The sequence below is a fragment of the Corvus cornix genome, chromosome 7, assembly GCF_000738735.6.
Source record: "Corvus cornix cornix isolate S_Up_H32 chromosome 7, ASM73873v5, whole genome shotgun sequence".
NCBI lineage: Eukaryota > Metazoa > Chordata > Aves > Passeriformes > Corvidae > Corvus > Corvus cornix.
This window is the reverse complement of record NC_046337.1, coordinates 28,673,731-28,695,247: the sequence shown is the minus strand read 5'-3', so window position 1 is coordinate 28,695,247 and position 21,517 is coordinate 28,673,731. Positions and strand designations below refer to the sequence as shown.

Below are 21,517 nucleotides of genomic sequence, written 5' to 3'. Positions count from 1 at the left end.
GGGCCGCCAGCCACAACTGCACATGCGCCGCGGGCTGCAGCATGAACCATTCATGTTCCGGGGCTCGCCAATTCCAGAACCTTCTGGAACGCTCATGCCCGCCGCGGGTCAGGGGTGAGCTGACCTCACTTCCGTGCGGGGCCTGGCCCAGGGTTCCGCGGGCGCTGTGCGGCGGGTCCGCGGTACCACCGGGACGCAGCCGCTCCCGGGACCGGGACGCAGCCGCAGCAGTCGAAAAAAACCGGCGGCGCTGAAGGCGCCCGGCGGCTGGGGAGGGGTCAGGGCTGTTCCGCCCCGGGGCGGGGCGCCGGCCGCGCATGCGCACGCCGTGACCTTCCTCACGTGTGTGCTGGCGGCGGCGCGGTCACTCGGTGCGGGCGGCGCGGGAGCATCATGGTGAGTGCCGGGGCCGCCGCTGCGCCGTGTCCCCACCGCTCCAGCGGCTCCGTCCCGGGCTGCCCCGCCGAGCGTGCCCGGCGCCGCGGGGACGGACACGCCACAGGGCCTGGCGGCGCCCCTACTCGTTCCCCGGGCGGGTCGCTGCCGGGGCCCCCGAGCAGCCGCGGCTGTGCCGCCGCGCACGGGTGTGCCCAGTCCCTGCCGTGCCGCGGGCAGCGCTGGGTCGCGGGAGGGACGGAGGGAAGGCGGAGGCGGGGGGCTGGCAGCGCCGCAAGGTCACGCAGTCCATGGGGCAGAAGCGACTCTCCTACAGGCGCGGGGCTGCGGGCCAGGACGTGACGGGAGGCTTGCGGGGGCTGCTTTTGGCTGCCCAGAAACGCGAGCTCAGGGTTCCCTCCCGCCGCAGTAACGGAACAGTCCCTTGGCAGCAGCAGGGCAGGGCCGCACAGGCCGCGGCGTTTCTCTGCGGAGATAGAAAAGAAACCTAGGCCGCGTTCCGGAGCGCTCCTTCTGTAAGTTTAGTAAAATTTTTTATAGAGAAGGAGAATTTGACTGAGTTGCCTTTGTTCTTACAGTGATACTTGATTCTTATGATAATAATGCGCAGAATTAAAACTTAGTGTAAAATGTTCATGGTCATAAATCAGGCAGCTTTGTTTCTGATAAATGTAGAACAGCTCTTAAAAAAGAGGATCAGTGGTGTTATCTTCACAGAAATTAAACGGGCACAACTGGCAGCCTTTTCCCTTGGTTATCTTTCATCCCTGTGGTGCTGACAGCAGTCAGACGCAGCATCTTTCATGTGCTGCCTTCTGTTCGTGCTCTGCCTGTGACTTTGTTTTCTGCCACTTCTCAAGTGTGTGTGGATATTGATGAGTGCCAGCAAAGGGCACGCGGATGCCAAGCCCTTCTAGCTCTTTCGCTGAGTGGGGGCTCCTACCTGCCTAGTGGAGCACTGTCTCCACGTGACTTGGCAAGTTGTCATAGCTTTCCTTCTGAATCAAAGCAAGTTCCTTCTTCCTGACCCCTGCTTGTTGGGATAAATGCACGTGCTTGCATTTATCTGGGAATTAAACTGCTGATTCCGAAATGCAGACAAGTAGCAGTGAGTGGTTGCAAAAAAACCCCAAACCTAAACCAAATGAGAGGGAAAAAACCCAACAGTTCAACAAAACCCCTCACCTTGACTCTGCTTAAGCAGAGACAGATACCAAAGCAGTTGAGCCAGAAGGGTGCCTTCCTTCCTATTTTCAGGGGCTTGACCTAAACCTTCTCTTAAGGTCTGAATCTATTTGTAGAAGTCGGTATAATAACAGCACTGTGGCTCACCTATTTTTTTGTGAAAGGTTAAGGCTTGAAAACACCTGAAAAAGACTGACAATGGGGCACCTGGCTAGACTTGTGCTTCTTTAATGTAAACCTCTTCACAAGTACAAATGCAGCTGTCCCAAGGGGTCCTTAGTCATCATTAGATCTGGTTGTGAACTGAATAAATACAGTTCATATAATCAATAATTATGCTCACCAAGCTATAGCAACTAAGGGTTTGGTGTTAAAAGCCTGGAGGCCTCTCCAGAGAGGAGTCTGCTCCATCTGTGGGTGGTTTATTCCCCAGCTGGAGTACATCTTCCTACTGCCGAACTGTCAGGATTGCCCAGCATCTGCGTGTGCCTTCAGGATTTTCTGATGCAATCAGAGGTGGTATTTGATTGCTACTATTAAATAAGTGCTTAGTAGTTTTCCTAAACTATTAATCTCTCTCAAAAGAGAAATCATTATGTGTTGGGGTTTTTTAAACTCTTTAATTGCAGTTTTGTTGTAATGGTTCTCTTGTTACAATGTACAATTACTTCCACAGGCAGGAAAAGCATTTAGGAAATTTCTTCCCCTCTTTGATCGTGTACTGGTTGAGCGATGTGCAGCTGAGACAGTAACCAAAGGAGGAATCATGATACCAGAAAAATCCCAAGGGAAGGTACTACAAGCAACAGTAGTAGCAGTTGGATCTGGAGCCAGAGGAAAGGTAATTACCCTGAAGCATTACTTTGAGTAGAACTAGTAGTGGTGTGGTGGTAGCTGGGATATTGCCATAGGAGTGGGATGGTTACAGTGCAGATGTGGTTATAGTTCATAAAAATGGGTGTCTGTGATGGCTGAAAATGGAAGTGGAGATTCAAAAAGGAGGTGGGTCCTGAGATGAATTCCATCATTCCTTTCATCATTTATAAAATGGAGTGGGGTTTCTTTTGTTTGCTGTTTGGTTTTTGTGGGGTTTGTCTGCTTGTTTAATGGTGGGTTTTTTTGGGGGGAGGTGTTGGTGTTGTTTATTTTAAATATGTAGACAGTGTTTTGTGTGATACCTTGTTCCATCACTTCTCAGCCAAAACCTTGAGGGACCAACAGACTTCTATGTTACAATTATTACATGCCCAAATGTCTGTGACTTGTGAAAAGGGTGGAATCCCAGAATGTGGTATTGGCTATCTTGTCTTGTGCAAAATATCATTGTCCATAAGGATTAGGCTTGTTGGACTAAAGAAAGTCAGCAATCAAAAGAAGTAAGTGTTGAATAAGCGTTTGTAATTTTGCACATTGGATATGTACATGGAAATAAAAGAAGACAGTTCACAAAAACGCCAGTGCCTGGGGAATTCCACATCAGAAGGGCTCTTTCCCCACCAGAGCAGTGTTCAGTCAGTAGCAATACTGGAAAACAGTTAAATTTCAACTTGGACACACTGCCTTGGCCTTTCTGTACCGTGAGTCCCTCTATATGTCCTGTGCTGGTTTGTGTCAGGATCTGATTTTTAGAGCTTTATATTGTGAAAGGGCGATAATATTTGACTAATGTGTTAATGTTTTATTTGTAATATAAAAATTTAATTAAACTTTATCAGGCATTTCTAAACAAGTGATTTGATGGCAACAGTGACAAGTTGATCAGAGTTACAGACATGGGAAGGTACTTTTTAAACTGGCACTTGGAAAAATTATCCTTGGCTATAGAATATGGAAATGGACTTTCTTCCTTGATTTTACAAGGGGGTTTCATGGTTCTTTAAGTGAAATCCTATTCAGTGTGTCAAGCAAAGACCTCACGCTTGTATTTACCATCAAAAGTAAATGCAGAGTTGTGATTTCCTGAATGTTTCTGTATGTGGATGGGTCATTGTCGTTCGGAGGAATTCTATTACATCTGTTTATATTATGGAAAACTAAGGATTTCTTTCTTTTTTCAGAATGGCGAGATTCAGCCAGTGAGTGTAAAAGTTGGTGAAAAGGTTTTGCTCCCAGAATATGGTGGTACTAAGATTGTACTAGAAGATAAGGTAGGTTCCCCAACTTTGTGAGTGCAAATGAGAATGATTCCCAAAACACCAGTGATAAATACTGTGATTACTTCATGGTGTTAGCACCATTCAAGAAAGGGAGCAGCTGGATCCAGCCACCATCTGGTAGCTGTGCTACTGCTACTTCTGCCCCTGCATAAATGGAAGCAACCAAGGAAACCTCTGACCTGACCTTTGCTGGATGGGCAAAATGGTTCCATATGTCAAGCACATATGAGAGGGAATGCAAAAAGGCTTAGAAATTACTGAGGATATCCTTGCTTTTGACAGGGACAGCCTGCAGAATTGCTTTCTAACAGTCCTTGTGCTTCCCACTGCTAGAAGTGGTAACTTGATAGCTCTCCAAAGAGTATCTTAGGAACAAAAAGAATTTTTTCAAGACTAGCTGTACATGTTGACTTCTTGGTTAGCTTGCTTTTGATTTTGTACTTAATGACTGCGATAACCCTAACTTCAGAACAAAGGCAGTGTTTACAAAACAAGAAAAAAATTTACATGACAGAAACTAACATTTCTTTTCTTTGCAGGACTACTACTTGTTTAGAGATGGTGACATTCTTGGGAAATATGTGGACTAAACCTGTTGCAGTATCAGTCATCCATTCCACTAAAATGCTGAAATTTTTCTTTCATCATGTAAATAATGTCCTTTATTTTATAATAAACAGGCATTGAGTCTTTGAAATGACTTGTGATCTCACTGTAACGATGGAACACAAATAAAAATATGTACAGTCAGAAATCAGTTGCTCTTGCTTGAGTTCCATTGAACAGTGAAATTTGGATGACCACCAACCAGCCTTAATTATTCCAAACATCATCATTTTATATCCTTATCTCTGTACTGAGATTGTAAAGGTCTTTACAATAAACTTATAAAACTATTCTGCTTCTGTCTCAGTTTCTGCTGTTGCTCAGTGAAACTGAGTCTCAATTGTGTAATGTAATAATGTTATTTTCCCCAAGTTTGTATGAAATGAGTTTAAAATGGTTATCAGACAGATGCAATCATACTGAGGACTTTTAGCCAGCTCTCTTGCACTTTGGACTTCTGAGATAGCATGGATTCTTTTAACTTCTCTCTGAGGACCCTGAAACACAGGAAGGTTAAGGTACACACACCACCCTGCCACAAACAGCCTTCCCCACCAGTTGATGGGAGCTTGGTGTTAGTCATATCTGTGCTGGAACAAAACCATCAAGTTCCCGGACGAAGCAGATAAGAACTAACGGTTATTCTCGCTTATCTCTCATTGAATTTTGCCAGTAGAAAATAATCTCCCCCCAACAGTTAATCAGGCAGAAGTGGGGCTGATGCTGGTCTGAAATGAAGTTTCTTTATCGTTTACCACACTACTGCACCCAGATCTCCAGCTTTCCCTTAACTCAGGAGAGACCTGATTTGACAAATTATATTTCCTTTATCCTTAACACACCTGTCATAGGTTAGCAAGCGTAGTCCCGGAAGGGACGTCCTTGCTAAGGGGTGCTTACAGTTTCCTCTGGGAACTGATAGAACCTATCAGCTGGCCAGTTTGAATATGGACAATTTTCTAAGCCACTTAAAGTTGTGATCACCTCTGTGATCCACATTTAAGAATAGGCAAACTCCCCCTCCAAGCTCTCTCTCGTTTCCGGCGCTGGCACAGGTGGCTGCGGGGCCCGAGCAGGGCCCAGTGGGCCCGGCCGGGCCCTGCTTGGGCCAGGCCGGGCCGGGCCACGGCCATCCTGGAGCCATGGACCTGTTCCAGCCATGGACCCTCCCCCACTGCCTTGCCGTGGGCAGCCGGAGCGGCTCGGCTCTCCCCCCTCTCCACTGCGATAAGAAAGATTCAACATTCCAGCTGCAAAGCTGCAAGGCCGAGGTGAGATTAACCCTTTTTATTGCTGTGAAGAGCTGAAAACCTGAGGGAAGAGAGAGAGGAGATGCTTAAAGCTGAAATTCTGTTGTGAAGCTATGATATATCAGAGTATCCTGTTGTAATTTCATGGAGATATGGGGGGTGGAGTGTTCAACTCGTGAGCAAAAGCACCTGCGCTGAGATAGGCAGATGCTGACGCAGCTGTAATTGCATGAGAAGTTTGGACAGGGAGAGATGAACCAGATGAGGACTTTTGCTCCAAACGGGAAAGGAGAAAACCTCAGTCCCTAGAGATGAACCAGATGAGGACTTTTGCTCCAAATGGGAAAGGAGAAAACCTCAGTTCCTAGAGATGAACCAGATGAGGACTTTTGCTCCAAATGGGAAAGGAGAAAACCTCAGTCCCTAGAGATGAACCAGATGAGGACTTTTGCTCCAAATGGGAAAGGAGAAAACCTCAGTTCCTAGAGATGCTCCCAGAGATAGTCCTAACGATGAAGATGATGAAGACCCTTTGCTCCCAGGGAAGGAGAAGGGCCTCTGTTTTTGTTTCTGAACGGCTCAACCTTAAAATTGTACCCCAGAAAACTTCAAGAGTGGACCCTCGAAAGCAGTTGCGGGAAAAGCTGCAAGTCGGGGGAAAGGACTTACACGCAGGCAGAGAGACTCCTCTTCCTAAATGGACTGAACAATATTTGGAAGTGGGCGGCTGTCTCGTTGTGATAATGTTTTCATAGCATGAGCAAGAAGAGACTTCTCTTTCTAAATGGACTGAACAAGGTTATTATGGAAGTGGTAAACAGACTGAACATCTTAAGGGTTGTCTTTTTACATTGTCAGTGGGAGAAGGGAGGAAGGTGGGGGGAGAGGAGAGTTCTGAAGGTGGTATAATTTTTTTCCTTCTTTTAGGTCTGTTAATAAACTTCTTTATATTCTTTCAAGTTTGGTGCCTGCTTTGCATTTCTCCTAATTCTTATCTCACAGCAGATAAACAGTAATGAGTATTTTGGACCAAACCACTACAACACCATTCTTAAATAGCAAGACACTGACTTAGGTAACGCTGAAGCAATCAAATTTGCATATTTGTGGCCACCCTGTCTTGCCTTGAAAAGGATGTGGGGGTGTTGATGTAAGAGCACCCAAATCTGCACTATTCCTAAGGAGACTTTCAAAGCTGGGGTCCATAGAGGGATCTAGTGCAGCCTAAGAACATACAGTGCCTTAAAGTGCTTTTGGGCTAAACTTGGCGAAGTCATTCAATGTATGACTTGTTGCTGCTGAAACTTCATTGGCTGGAATTAAACTGCATTTCTTTCCATTCTTGGTGAGAAGAACTAGATACATTATAATCCTTATTGCAAAGGTAACAGTAGACAACTGTAACAAAAAATATTTTTCAGAACTCCAGTTGGGTGCTGCAGTGTGGGACTCTAGCTCTGGCACAGTTTGAAACAATGTATTTTTTGCCAGCAGAAAGCTCCTCCCATCAGTTGCACAGCACAGCAGTGAGCTGGAGCCACGTTTTTCCCTGGATGCCATGGGTCAGCCAGCTATTCCAGCAGGAGCTGCATTTGCCAGGCTTGGCAGTCTTTTGCTCCCCATAGCTGTGAGGTGGCTGCTCTTGGCTGGTTACCCCTGCTTGCTCTGGAGCTGAAGACAAACCAGGCACTGCTCTGGGGGTTAAACTTGCACTGAACTATGGATAGACAGGGAAGGTGCTAAATTAATAAAAATACACATTTTAGTATAAAAGCCCTACTTCTTGAAGACTGCCCTATTGCTGTTTTACTTTGGTAGTTACAGCACTGCATTTTCAAGCTGAAATTTAAGATAATCACACTCCAAGGACCTTGCAAGACAATCGATGGTGCAATGAAACACAAACTCCCTGGGAAGCATTATCTGCCCCTGGAGCCAGCATGCCTTTATTTTCCAGGACAAGGCAGGCAGTCTGCTGCAGTCACATACCAAAGAGGGAAAGGTATTTTAAATATTTACAGACTGCTTAGGGAAACTATACCCCATCTCAATGACAAAAAGATGCACTAGGAATTAACTGCTGACAGAGAAGTGTTTAGGCCTAAAATTTCAGCATTTCTTTCCATAATGTCTTTAAAAGACATGAATTACCTAGGATCACTGAGCTCTTACCACACAACCTGGCTGCCCCAGCTCCATCTCCAGCCCATGCTTTCAGCCCAGCAGATTTTCAGCCACTTGATACAATGCCTATGTATTAAAATATTTAGCATGGCTGTATCTACTGCTGTTTATGTAAGTGATTAAAAACAGAAATCACATTTCATGGAAATAAGTAATTTATGGATGTGGGGGGAAAATAGCATTCCTAAGCCTAATCAAATGGAGGACACGCTAGCACATCTGCTGGTTTGACAGGAACATTCTATTCTTGCACCACGAGGCTCTCACTGCAAGCAAGGACAAGGCAACTGCCACATGGCCAAGGTGATCCATCTGCTGTTGCTGCCTCTCAATCCATGATTGTATGCCAAATTCTGTATCCCTCGGGTTCGACAGAGAAGGACAGACAATCCATCACAAATGTTCTTTCTTTGCTGTGTTCTTCCTGTAGGAAATTAGGCTTCCTTCCACTGTTTTCTAGTTTGTTTTAAAACTTCACTTTTGGTGTAAATGTTGCATATTGCCCCACCTGGTTTTTGAGGGGATACAGTCCTCAGCCTTGCTTCAGTCTGTCTGAATCACAAGGAAACCAGGTGGACTCCCATCTACTTTTGTGTCTTTCCTTTCTTAACATTTCAGAATAGCTTCCATTATCAGCAGCTGTAGTGTTTTCAGAAAGCTTTTATCACCCTGGTTATGTTATCCTGCCATGGTAAGAAAAGGACAAATCGTTTATATGCCAACAGAGAAGAAAGGATAGCCAGGTCCCTAACAGCACAAGTAGTTGATAAAATTTTGGCCAAATATTCAATTTTTTCATTCTTGAAGGCCATAAGAAAATGAGGACCAGCTAAAACTTGAAAACTGAAATTACTGTTGTTCAGGTTTTGTTCAACACCAGCTTGAAATTAATGAAATAAAAATAATAAGCATCTTCCAGGAATACAGGGTTAATTATCAAGGGGCAACACAAGATACCTTAGAGAATTCAACATCAACAAGGCAGATTTCTTTCCATTTTCTGCAAACCCATGAGCCAGTTGCAGAATGAACTAACAGACATATTTTTCTCTGAGAGGTATTTCTTCACAGTCAGATTTGTTTCCATGTTAAAAGCAAGATGGCCATGAAATAAAAGTCAGGGACAAATGGAAATGTCAAGTACCCAACTTTTCTGTGCTTTAAAGTTAAACCTTGAATATGGTGATGGAAAAAGAAAAAACAAAAAAAAACCACAAAAAAAATCCCACAAAGAGGCTGCTGAATTATGAAGGACTCAAACAGCTAGAACTGCTTGTGTTTTGAGACTGGCTAATAATAATATCAATCTCATAAAAAAATTAATGTTGGAATACAGCTGATCTAAAGAGATAATAGGACATTTCTACTCCTCATTCTAACACACCGTTTTCTCTCAGCATTTTAAACCTTTTGATGGTTTCTTACACAAGCTGAGTTTCGCCACACCGAAGAGCTGACATTCCTGGGGCAGGAATGCTGGCCAGGAGTAAAAGAGTAACTACTGCAAACTGAACTCAGGTGCCTGAGGCCAGGAATGCCGGCCCCGTGTTTACAGTGTAACTCGAGAGGAGTTGCCTCTGCGGGCAGTAGAAACTGTGGGTTAGCTGGGCAGGCGCTGACCCCGTCACCCATTTCTGCTCCCTCACACAGTGTCCAGCTCTCAGCTCTAACCTGGCCTCCGGAACAAGGCAGGGTCCTGCTCACCGCGTTGCCCAAGCAAAATCAGGATTCAAAGTGCACTTCTCTTTCGGGTGGGAAAGCCTAATTAGAGATTTTTCAAGGTTTTCAATCTAGAAATGTTTCACAAAGTGTAACTTTCACTGGGTAAAAGAAAGGGGGTTTAACGTGTTATTTACAGCAAAATAATTGAGTGAAGGGTGAAGCTACACCCAGCATTCACCCTGAAATACGGTGGAAGTAGGGACAGCACCAGGTACCATCCTCCTCCACTTTGCAGGAAACACCACACAACTGTAACCATTTATTCTTTGATTGTGTGAGGGGGGTGTCACATCAGAACCTTGCTGCTTCATCGTTCTTGCACACAGACAGAAGCAATTCACGCTTTCTTATTCTGTACTCATTTCTACCATATATTTTCAAGAAACAGAACAGCTTTCAAATCATTTTCTTCTCACTTATCCTACAGAAATAGTATGAGTCACTCTGGTCTTCCAGAATGTTTACTTGCTTGTAAGGGGGACGTATTTGTCAGCCAACTATGAGCTAACAGTGTCTTTTTTCTGTTTTCTTTCTAAATACAGTCAACACCTGACTCAGCAAATCTTGAAATCTAGTCTAACTCTGTTTGCCATTAGCACAGCAGTTGGTGCCCTCTGCACACCAAGCTCACAAGTGTCTCAATCCTGCCTTTGGAGACCTAGACTTCCTACCTACTTTGAAATTATTTTGCCCCAAACCACCTTTGCTGGGGTGGGTTTTTTAATTCATTATTTTTAGCGTTAACAACTATAAATCTTGAATATAAAACTCTGAATATTTTTCAAATTCACGCCCTTATAGTTTGTATTGTACAGAACTTCAGGTACTCGGTTGTACAGAGACAAGCGAGGACTGACCTTGCGGGAGCGCACGTACAGCCAGGGGCTGGCGGGGGGATGCTGATGAAATCCGAAGGATGGATTTCCTCAACCACTCAGCCCGTCAATCTCCGTGCGAGGCTTCGCCTCACAAAGCGGGTCACTCGCTGCGACACGGCCCCGCCGCGCAGCACCGAGCGGCCGCCCCAGCTCTGGGGGTGGGGGGAGTGGGGAATGCCGGTGTCGTCCCTCAGGAATACAAAGCCTTTCTCTGGTAGAGGGACCCGCAGGCGCCCGCAGGGCACTGCCCGCAGGGAAGCGCCCAGGGCCTCCAGCGCCGCGCTGAGGACAGCCCGTCCGCGCTGCCCGAGGGCCGAGCGGAGGCGGCCGGGGACACCTCGCCCCCCCGCCCCTCACGGTCGCCCCGCGCAGCGCCTCCCGCCTTCTCTCGCGAGAAGCTGTTCTCGCCCCCGCTGCGCGCGGCGGCTGTTCCGGCGGTTACGCGCCTCCCTCCGCGGCCGCTCCCGCCCCGCCCCGCCCCGCCCCGCGCGGCCCCGCGGCACATCCGGGCCCCGCGGTCGCTATGGTCATGGCGGAGGGCACGGCCGTGCTCCGGCGGAACCGCCCGGGCACCAAGGCCCAGGTGAGGCGCTGCCGCCGCCGCTTCTCCCGCGGCCGCCGGGCAGGCGGGTGGGCACGGGCAGCGCCGCCGCCGGGGCCCGGCAGCCGGCGGGGCGGCGCCGAGGGCCGCGCCGGGCCTACCGGGGCTGGGCGGGCGGCGGCGGCGGCCCCGCTGCGGGGATCGCTTTGTTCCTGCGGCCGGGCGCGGGGCAGCGGGCGAGACTCGGTGCCCGTAGGGGAGCGGGCCGGGGACGGCGGCGGCTCCTTCCCCACGGGCTCGGCGGAAAGGCCGCCGCGACAGCGGCCCCGCGGCGGGGGGAGCGCCGAGCGCCGCCGCGGCTTCCAGGCTGCGGGCCGGGAGCTGAGGTCGCGTCGGGCCCGGGTGGCCGAGGGAGGGGCCGCGTCCCGCAGCGGGCCGGAGAACACCTGTGACAGCCGGGCGTGAGCGCGGGCCGAGCGCTGCTCCCGGGCCGCAGGTTGGTGCGGGCAGGGCGGCTCCCCCGTACTGTCAGGCATCGCTGTTGTTACCGCTGGGAAAATATCGAGAGCACGCTCCGGGAGCGAGCTCATGACCCTGCACACGGCTCCGGGTGGGAGCTCGGCACCGGCAGAGCGACCGTACCTGCCTGCCCGTCCCAGAGGGAAGTCATCCTTCCCTTACGTAACTGCACACAGGGAAATGCTGGTGTCACATCGCTTCTCTTAATCAAAATTGAATTCATTTGTTTCTGGGGTTTCAAGGTCAACTGGAAAAGGCACACCTCAAACACGGAAACTGCATTTTTTAGAATTATTTCAGAGAGGTGATCTGTCAGACTTCATGTGAGACTTTCCCCTCTGCTTTTGTGAGGAGAGCTCGTGGTGAGAAAGGAGCAGTGTATGACATATGTCTCCTCCTGTTTTTGTCATAGCATACAGGTAAAATTATTACACAATCCTGTAAATTAGGTCATCCTATGCATGCTTAATCTGTGAAGGAGACGGAATGTTGTCTGCCTTTGATAAATTTGGGGTATTCTGAGAAACAGTAAGCTGGACATAGACCTAGGTTTTGTCAAATATTATGAAGTTCATGTAGGTTGAAGATTTTTGTATATAGTGACGATTATTTCTCTCTGTAGACATGATTTTTGTGTGTGTGTGTGGCTGTATTTAATGTTTTATTTCAGATGACACTGGTATAGCTATTCAGTGCACGAATAGAATTAGTTAATGGTATTTCAACACTGGATGTTTACTTGAGGTATTTTTTCCAGAGCTGACTTATTCTCTCAGGAACAGATTGCTGAGCTTTGCAGTCGGGCCATTTTCATTGAGTCATAGCACCTACTGGGATGACTACAGCAAGCTGATGTGCAGCATCTCTGCATGATATGAGGGAGTAGCACCCAATTTTAGATGTGAAAAATGCAGAGTAAGAAAATGCCTATGGTTTTGGGATGATCATAGGTGCAGGACATGTGGACAGCTGCAGAACACTGAGGTGCAGCTGGATCTGAGGTGAAACTTCTGGAAGGTTTTATCATTACAAGGCTGATAAGCATCCAGGTAAATTAATTAAGGCATACTGACCTTACCAAGGGAATGTGGTACCAGGTTAGGCCAGCACGGCGTTACGTGATCTTAGCTCAGAGAAGACGATTTTCTTGCTGTGTCACCACTGGGAGTTTTAGTTTCATAACCAGTGTATGCTGCTTCTCTCTACAGACCTTTTCTTCCCCATTCCTACCTGGTCTGACATCTGAAATGGGTGCTGTGTGCAGCATTTAATGTAAAAAATACAGGCTCTGGGTGTTAGAGCAGGGTGTGGGGCAGCAGTGGTGTTCACATGCTGAGTCACACACAGCTTTCCATTTCAAGGTGTGCTACTGTTGCAGTGTTGGGATCGTAAATCCCATCTCACCCTCTTCCTGCCAGGACTGTGTGCTGCTTCTGTTCAGATGCAGCTTCCTGGAATTGTATAAATGACATCTATTTTCCTGCATGTTCAGCCTTACTGTAGGCTGCGTGCTTTTCTTCCTCCCCCTCTGGTTTTGTTACATTGCTTTAAACTGTCTTTTTTAAAACAGGATTTCTACAACTGGCCTGATGAATCCTTTGAAGAAATGGATAGTACATTAGCTGTCCAGCAGGTATTCTTATTTACATGATATGCTGTTAATGAGTGCAGTTTCTCAAGTTTTGTGTTCTGGTATATAATAATACAGGGCTTGCTATTTATCTGCCTAGGATGTTGCTGCACAGCAGTGAATTTCTTAAGCACCTGTGTGTATTAAAAAAATATTGTTAATTTTGTTCGCAGAAATAACTGGAATTCCCATGTCTGGTTTAAACAAATCAGGTATAAGAAAATGGTGGGGGTTTCTCTGAGGTTTTTTTTTGTTTGTTTGTTTTGAGATGAATGTTGGAATTTACCCATTCTTGTACATTTTTTAATTGAATAAAGGTATTTTTCAGAGCTGGCATTTTTAATACCAGTTTCCTTACCCTGCCCATCTACTCTTGAACTTTTTAGTCTGTGAATAATATCTTAAGTAAGAACTAAACCCCTTCAAGATGTAATGTCCTAAATATACTTACTGTAATTACAACAAGATCTAGTTTTATTTCTCCCTCCCCCCCAGTATATTCAACAAAACATCAGGGCAGACTGTTCCAACATTGATAAGATCCTTGAACCTCCTGAAGGCCAGGATGAAGGTGTATGGAAGTATGAACATTTAAGGTAAAAACCCATCTTTTGTCAATATTCTATCTTGGTTCTAAGTTTTGTTCATTGATGGTGGTAGTGAATCTATTTGAATGTGACAGATCAAAAGTAACCTTAATGAAACTTGATTTTTCCACTGTTAAATATTGGTATTATTTTCTGAATTCCCTGTTCTTTCTAAAGATTTATAATGTGCTCTGATCTTAATGGGTTTTTTTAAGAAAATATTTGTACCTCACTTCAAAAGTTGTACTAGCACGTCTTGAATATGAAGGTATAGTCATGAATTTCCATAGCACTTTCTCATAGTATTGTCAGTTCTTCACCTCCACTAACAGGTAGTGTGATTTCCAGATGCTCCCAGTGCTTTTTCTGAAACTTGCAGGCAAATAGGCTGGGAAACCAGGAGTACCTGTGTCTTATAGTTCTTTTTCTGCTTGTAAGGAAACAAACATTTTTGTCCACCTCTGTTTTTTTTTTTAATTGCAGTACAATAAATACATTCAGCCTCAGAAGTTTGTGCCTTAAAGTATTTTTCAGTTGTAGTGTAGTTATTAATACATGTCTAGTAATCCTTTTGTCCTGATTTTTATTTTTCTTGTAAGCATCTCTTCTCACTTTATTGAGTATACACTCAGGAATAAAAACAATTCTAACTCCTCCTAGATTCAGATGCCTTGATGTTTTGCCTCACGTTTTCTTTTTCTCTCCTCTGGTCTGCAGTAGTTCCAGTAGGCAACAGGGAATCCTCAAGGAAGGAAAAAGTATCTACATACAGTTGCAAAGTCACATTTTAAGAATTCCCCCTGTCCTTTCATATACCTGCAAATATTTTTAGATTCATAAAAGTGACTTGTCACTATGACTCGCAAGTTTTGGAAAATTTCTCAGATTTTCCTGTAGGATGGAGGGCTGAGTTCTCTAAAGTTGGAGAATGCACTTTCAGATACATTCCAGTGAAAGCAGTATTCCAGAGGTCCCACTCTGTTAATGATCTGAGGTGGGACTTCTTTAGCCCCTTAATTGCTTGGAAGTACATCTTAGAAGGATGGAATGATCCAGCTATATGAGTTTAACTTACACTCCTAAATTAATTTTCTTGAAGTGTTCTTTTATTTTTTTTTAATCTTTATTTGTGAAATAGCACTTTTTTTCATAACAAAGTTGGTATCTTAAACACTTCCACTAAATGATATGTTAAACTCAGCCTCTGCTGTCAGTGAAGAATTAAAATATAATTGCTTAGCTGAGTAAAAAAACAATCTGCTGGTATGAAAATCAGAGTGTCTAACCTGTTTTTTTATGAGACACTTGCAGTGAGGAAACAAACAGTTGATTTTGATGCTGCTGTGTTCAATTTCTTTTAGACAATTCTGCCTTGAGCTCAATGGACTAGCTGTCAAGCTTCAGGTAATTCTTGAGACTTTTATATTTTGTCAGGGAGGAGACTGTTTTGTGTAGATTGCAGAGCTTTATTCTAAATATATACACACAGAGCTAAGCAGTGGTTGAAGGTTTTGTAAGATTTTAAGGGCTTATGGCAAATAACCTCTTTGGAGAGTAGACAGGGCAAGGAAGTGATTTGAAAAGATCAGCTCCTTTATGCTGTTGGGTTTTGTTCTTAACTGAACAATTGTTTTAACAGAGTGAATGTCACCCTGACACATGTACTCAGATGACAGCAACTGAACAATGGATTTTTCTCTGTGCAGCTCATAAAACTCCCAAAGAGGTATGGATGTATTGTGGAAAACGGGCTCTAGTGATGCAAAAACTTTCTTTCACAGTTAGTTCATGGGGAGACTCTTTAGAGCTGGCTTCTTACTCAAACTGAGAGCTTATGTGGGTTAAGAGTATCACTTGAGCTACTCTTCTTTGCCATTCTGTAGTGTTTTACAGAGGAACAGGAGGAGGTAAAAGGAACTGCTTTTTTACACCTCAGTATTAGCAGCTTTGCACATTCCCCTCTTTTCTCTCTGGGTTTGTGTTGAGCCTGCCTGAAACTCAATGGAAAAAGCTCTTTGTTTAATTGACAGAGGAGTACATGCTGAGAATAGGCTCTCATCTTCAGACTTTAGCTTTGATCCACAGTGTAAACCTGACACTCCAAACGTGACTGCATGTGCTCATTCTTGGAGCAGTTACTCCAAAAAGGTGGTGGAGTCAAAAATGCTTCAAAGTCAAGTGGGTGTATCAGCATGGCAGTAGCTTGTCTCCCTCCCTCAGTGTCCAATTAGTTTAAACTTTGTTTGGATCTTCTATTGAGCCACTTGATACATCTTTTTCTTTTGCCTTCAGAAAGTCTTTGTTGCTTTTGGTTATGATGGTAGTGAAGTTTGTCATATTTATCTTTGTATTTCACCTTCCAGAATAAGGTATTGGTTCTTTTTAACCTTATCTTTCCTGTCCTGTAAGATTTTTTTTCTTGTTTTGTTCTGCTTTTACTTTCTTGAAATATTTTGATTTAGCCAACTTCCTTTCCCACTCCTTGAACCCATGTCTCTACTCAGCATCTTGGCATGTCTGGCAGTGTTGTCCTCAGCTAGACTGGAGAACTTCAGGCTGCTTTTTATCTCTGAACATGCAGCATTCATCTCCTGTTTTCCATGTCAGTAGCTGCCAACTCATGGTCACACAGGGGGTGACAGAACCTTGAACTGCTGACAGAAATGTACAACTGACAAGTCTTTTTCCTGAAATTGATGAATGGCACAACAGACAGACATTCCTTCTCTCAGTCCATCTCAGTTCAGCTTTACTTTCTTCCTTTAGGTGTACCTGATTGCAGAGCCAGAGATGGCTTGTTACACACTTAGTTACATTTAAGATTTTGGTTTTCTTTGTCAAAGCAAAAAGCACTGATAGATTTAGGTGCAGGTTTGGCTTCAGAGCCTGTAGAAGAGCGAGTCTGGCAACTTGACTATGTGGGAAACAAATGAGCTGTGAGGTAACAATCACGTTTCTTTTCAGTGTACTCCTAGCATGTATTTTTATTATACAGCTTTGTTTAAGGAGAGGCATAAAATTCACTACTTACGTGCATAATGACATTGCCATAGTAACTTTTTTTCTTTAAATAATTTACATGGGTTGTGAAGCACAGAAAAGAAATGACTCACTTAAGGAGAAAAAGTAGTTACACCTTCAGACGCGCTATGTGAAACTTCTGGGAATAAAAATGACCAGTGAAGTTAAAAGCTTCAGGAAACATAATAAAAATGTTTCTTTTTAAACAAGTTCTGACAACGTCATGTATGTGCTTATACTTGTGCTCACTGTCTGTTTCTGTAGTGTCCTGCTATAGACTACACCAGGCACACACTTGATGGAGCTGCATGTCTTCTGAATAGCAATAAATATTTCCCCAGCAGGTAAAAGCACTTTCTCTTGGGAGGAGGGAGAAGGTTGGAACTTAAGATGCTGACAAAGCACTGGGAGAGGTGTAATGCATTTTTCATGGACTACTATTGGAACTATCAGAAATCCTGCAGCTCTTAGGAGTTGGGAGGCCTATTGCCACTTCTAAGCAAAGGAAGAATTCTTGTTTATTCAAATAGTTTGCCATTTACTGGAGCTAAGGGATGCTTTTTAGGTAAGAACTGTTTTAGTGATATCTGTTAGTGTTACGGGGCTTCCACTGGTGTAGTGCCCACCTAAATGACAGGATGGCCTTTGGACAGATGCTGCACCTCAAAGGTCTTAAACAGGATGGCACCAAAAGCCTCCAGAAGCCAATGCCAATCAACTGGGATGTGACAGCCACAGAAGAGAGAGACCAAGGGTACTGAATGGGCAGGTCACATCAGAGAAAAGGCCGTGCAGAAGTCAGAACTGTACACCTTTAGGGAATTCACTATAGACAAGGAGGTACAACTGGGAGTCCTTTTTTTTTTTTTTTTTTGCCTATAAATCCTAGAAACCAGAACTCCAGCCTTTACCAGAATTACTGATGATTATTAACTACAGGTAGAATTTTTTTGTACTCAGAGTACAATTTGTAAATGTGGAGCTTGCACCAACAAGTCTAAATTTCATATGCAATTCTAGAGAATAGTTTTAACAGTCAAAATTTGTGTCAACAATGTGTCTCAGTAGTAATTGCATTAGAGCAGTTGTGTAACCTTTCTCCTGCTGCTTGCAGGGTTAGCATAAAGGAATCCTCTGTAGCCAAATTAGGATCAGTGTGCCGAAGGATTTACAGAATATTTTCACACGCTTATTTTCATCACCGGCAGATATTTGATGAATATGAAGTAAGTACTTTCAAATTACATCTTGAAAGCAGGGCATTTACTGAAGTTACAGCTGTGATGGAGTTGTATAAAACATTTTAGTCCTACTAGAAGATCTATATTCAAGTGAAAGATTGATTACAGTAGATTCCAGTTTACAACTGAAGAAGTTGTTATACTTAAAATACACGTAGACATTCATTTATGTGATTAGCATACTCAGTTATGGTTTCCCTTCATTTGGATAAAAAGCCAGAATCTGAGGGGTTTTTTTACAGACAACTCAAATTCATCTTGTATTTAAGAATCCTGAATATATTCAAGCAGTGTAGTTGGTATAGCTTACATATATGTATTTCCTGTTTGTGTATGTTGCACAACAATTAAGGAATTACAATTGTGTAACTGTAAAGGATCAGAGTAATTAAGGGCAACTTGTGCACCAGCAGTAGCCTTTTTTTTTTAGCGGGAAAGTAAAAATTAATATATAAAAAGTAGATAAGGGGTATAGCTAAATATAAAAGGAAACCTTTGCCAAATCCCACTTAAGGTTTCTGGAACAGCTATGAAATAATTAGGTCCTGTTGTGTTGGACATAATGCATGTAGGAGGAATTTCAGAACCATGCTTTTAAATATTTAAATATATTCTTGTCTAAGTGCTGTTAAATTGAGCTGTGACTGAAGCCTCAATTTCAGCAGGTTTCTTAGTAATTGTAGTAGCTATAAGCAAACGGTAAAGACATAAAAGAAGCAATATAAATTTACTATTTAAGCATGACTAAGACCTGTAAATCTAATAAGACAATTACATAGAAGCAAGCTTTTTGTTTAGCATGTTCTCCCTAATGGTTTAAAGTAATCTTTCTGTACATACTGTTTTTTTCCCCTTTTTTCACTTCCAGAATGAAACTTTCTTGTGTCACCGGTTCACTAAGTTTGTGATGAAGTATAATCTGATGTCCAAGGATAACCTGATTGTACCAATTTTGGAAGAAGAAGTGCAAAATTCAGTGTCAGGGGAGAGTGAGGCATAATGGGAATAGCAGTACAGAAGCCTGTACTGAATATAAACAAAACATTAATTATGTACTGTATATATCACTTTAGACACTTCAATCACGTATCCTCATAGCTTTGTTTAGTATACTTTTTGTATGCTGTGTGCATTGCCTTTTACTATGGGAAATACTTTTAAATTATTCATGAGCTGTATATTCATCAATGTGGCACTCATGGTCTTTAAATAAAAGTAGTAGTATCTGTTTATAATGCCTGTTAATAAAAGAATTTACAGTTCTCTAAAATTGCTGCTAAACAATCATTGAATCACAATCCTGAAGATGTGTCTGATTGGGTGGGGAAAAAGTGAGATTATGATTTCACAGCAAGCCATTTTGTAATGCAGTAGCTATATTAAGTGTTAGTTCAAAGACTATCACCTTAAATATGTAATTCTGCAGGAAGCTTCTTGCAATGTCACTTATTCCTAATTTACCTTTTATTTTTTTTTAAATTGTTTTGAAGATTTACTTCTGGATGTGCATATTGCTGTATGTGTATATCCAAATACTAACAGGATCTGTGTATTAACCAAAAGGACAATTTCACTATGGTATTGAACATACATATTCTTGACGTGTATCTAACACACTTTGTGCACTTGTTTTTGGCTGGAGGCGAGGTTTGTGTACAGCAGGAGATAGGTACTGTCCTGTTAAGGCAGACTTCTGCTGTTCTCCAGTCCACAACCTCTCTAAAGAATACCTGTGCATATTTATGGCAACTGCTTACAGATTATACCTCAGCTGTTCATGTTACACTACATAACACACTGGCACAGTCTCTGCTTGTATTCCTAGTCAAGACATGCTAAGTACCTGAAACATCAATCTTTCTTTGCAAGAGTTAATTACATTTTCAATATACTTTTGTTTCTCTTCATTTACCTTAACCATATTGACAAAAAGATTTGGATTCATGCTTCTGGTTCCCTATCAGGTGTTTATTTCAAGTTGTGTTTGCAGATTTGCAATAACTGACAATTTCCATGAGTGCTGCTTAATTGTGTTTTGTCTAGAATGATAGAATTACATGTTTTAGAGATGCATATAAGAGAAATACTGCTAAGTGTACATGAATGCAGGGTCTAAGAGCAGTAGCAGTGTTCATGAATGAATTTTGCTTTGCTGTTTAAGAAGTTAGCTTGTTGTTTCTCTTTGAGGTTGACAGGAGCCCTCTTTTTATTTCTTCCAGCAGGTTTAATGGGCTAGCTCAGCTAGTTTCAGTAATTTACACTTTGTTTTCTACATTATATTTACATGGAAAGAAGGGAGTCCACATATTTTTACTAAGTCGTTTTTCATAATATACTAAACATGCCTTAAATTCTATTTTTCTTTATATGAATCAAGCACACCTCAAGCAACTGTTATCACCTGGATGTAAAGGGAATTTAAACAATGAGAAAATAGAGAGACTAAGCTTAAGTACTTCAACAGCTGTATTCTTCAGCAGCTTCTTGTCTCATGTTTATCATTTTATTTAATTGTCAGCAGGGTAATTGCATGAGATGTTGTCAGAGTGAAGTAGCTTTAGTTACTGTCTATACACTTAGCTGTAACTTGCCTTGTATACACCAGGTTACCTGATTTTGATAGATACCTTGAAGTTTGTACTGCAGGTAGGAGGACTGTTTTCTGGAGATAGTCAAATGTATTTGGCTCGTTGCTGTCTGCTCTAGGACCATCCGTGGTGTGGCTCCTTTGTACAGTCACTCTGCATGTGTGTAATGGCCGTGGTGACTGGGATAGGCAAAAACATTGGACTGGTGTTGCTAATTACATTTCCTCTACAAAATTGAAGAAAATGATGTGGTGCTCAGGACTGCATTAAAATTTTAAACCTCTCATGCTTTAAGAGTTTCACTTCAAAACAAAACTCTGGAAGTTCTAATCCTGTTTATTCTCATTCAGATTTGCACTGTAAAGTTGACTTGCTATACTAAGCTGATTTTATATAAGGCTTAAGTGAGACACTGCTTGTATTTTCCCTTGCTATTGTTTACATGAGTACTGTGTACACACATGTGCCTGGATGGTACCATAAAACTTCAGTTAGCCTAAGCAAACCATTGATTTGTCTAATAAATATTAACAGGTTTAATTTAGACTTTACATCATAGGGAAACTGAAACTGTCTTTGAATTATATTGTAAAAAAAGGATAAAATTAAACTGTTTCTTTATCCATACCACTATATTTTGACAATTTATTCTCATGTTTCATGTTGTCAGAGAACACAGCAACTGTTTCCAACAGACCTTTGGATGCTCCCCCCCATCTCTGCTACAAGGTGTGCTTGAGTCAAGTTGTCGTTCTTCTTTCAGAAGTAGAGAAATACAATACTCATTAGGAACTTGCAAGTCAGACCTCAAATTTATACATCCCACAAATCAGAACATGCTGGTTCTACAGTTAAAATATGGGAGATCTAGAAGAGGGCCCTCCAGATACAAAATAAGCACATTATGACTGCATGTCACAGACACAAAGGCTGTAAGCAAAGACTCACTGTCAAATGACTTCTTCCTTTTGTCACTGGGGTTTTTCCTCACCTTTGGCTTAGCATTATGTTCC

At 43.2% G+C, this 21,517-nt stretch overlaps 1 protein-coding gene and 1 long non-coding RNA gene across 4 annotated transcripts; one reads left to right on the top strand and one right to left on the bottom strand.

Annotated features, from left to right (window-relative positions):
* Positions 1-127: 127 nt before the first annotated feature.
* On the top strand, positions 128-21,137 carry LOC104693757 (MOB-like protein phocein). 3 transcript variants are annotated; one of them, XM_039554679.1, is made up of 9 exons: positions 128-396; positions 2,258-2,422; positions 13,008-13,070; positions 13,563-13,663; positions 15,016-15,058; positions 15,294-15,380; positions 16,940-17,019; positions 17,790-17,901; positions 18,785-21,137. In XM_039554679.1, the coding sequence occupies exons 1-9, from the start codon at positions 394-396 to the stop codon at positions 18,914-18,916; spliced, it is 786 nt and encodes a 261-aa protein (XP_039410613.1). In that variant the 5' UTR covers positions 128-393; the 3' UTR covers positions 18,917-21,137. The 3 variants fall into 3 exon arrangements, with proteins under 3 accessions (XP_039410613.1, XP_039410611.1, XP_039410610.1); XM_039554676.1 differs by lacking the exons at positions 128-396; positions 2,258-2,422 and adding an exon at positions 10,844-10,960; XM_039554677.1 differs by lacking the exons at positions 13,008-13,070; positions 13,563-13,663; positions 15,016-15,058; ... (2 more) ...; positions 17,790-17,901; positions 18,785-21,137 and adding exons at positions 3,639-3,728; positions 4,277-4,633 and having other exon boundaries at positions 156-396.
* On the bottom strand, positions 7,915-10,759 carry LOC109145651. The gene is made up of 2 exons (XR_002047187.2): positions 10,357-10,759; positions 7,915-8,460 (listed from the first exon to the last, which is right to left on the bottom strand). It is a non-coding gene; the product is annotated as an uncharacterized LOC109145651 (long non-coding RNA).
* Positions 21,138-21,517: the final 380 nt, after the last annotated feature.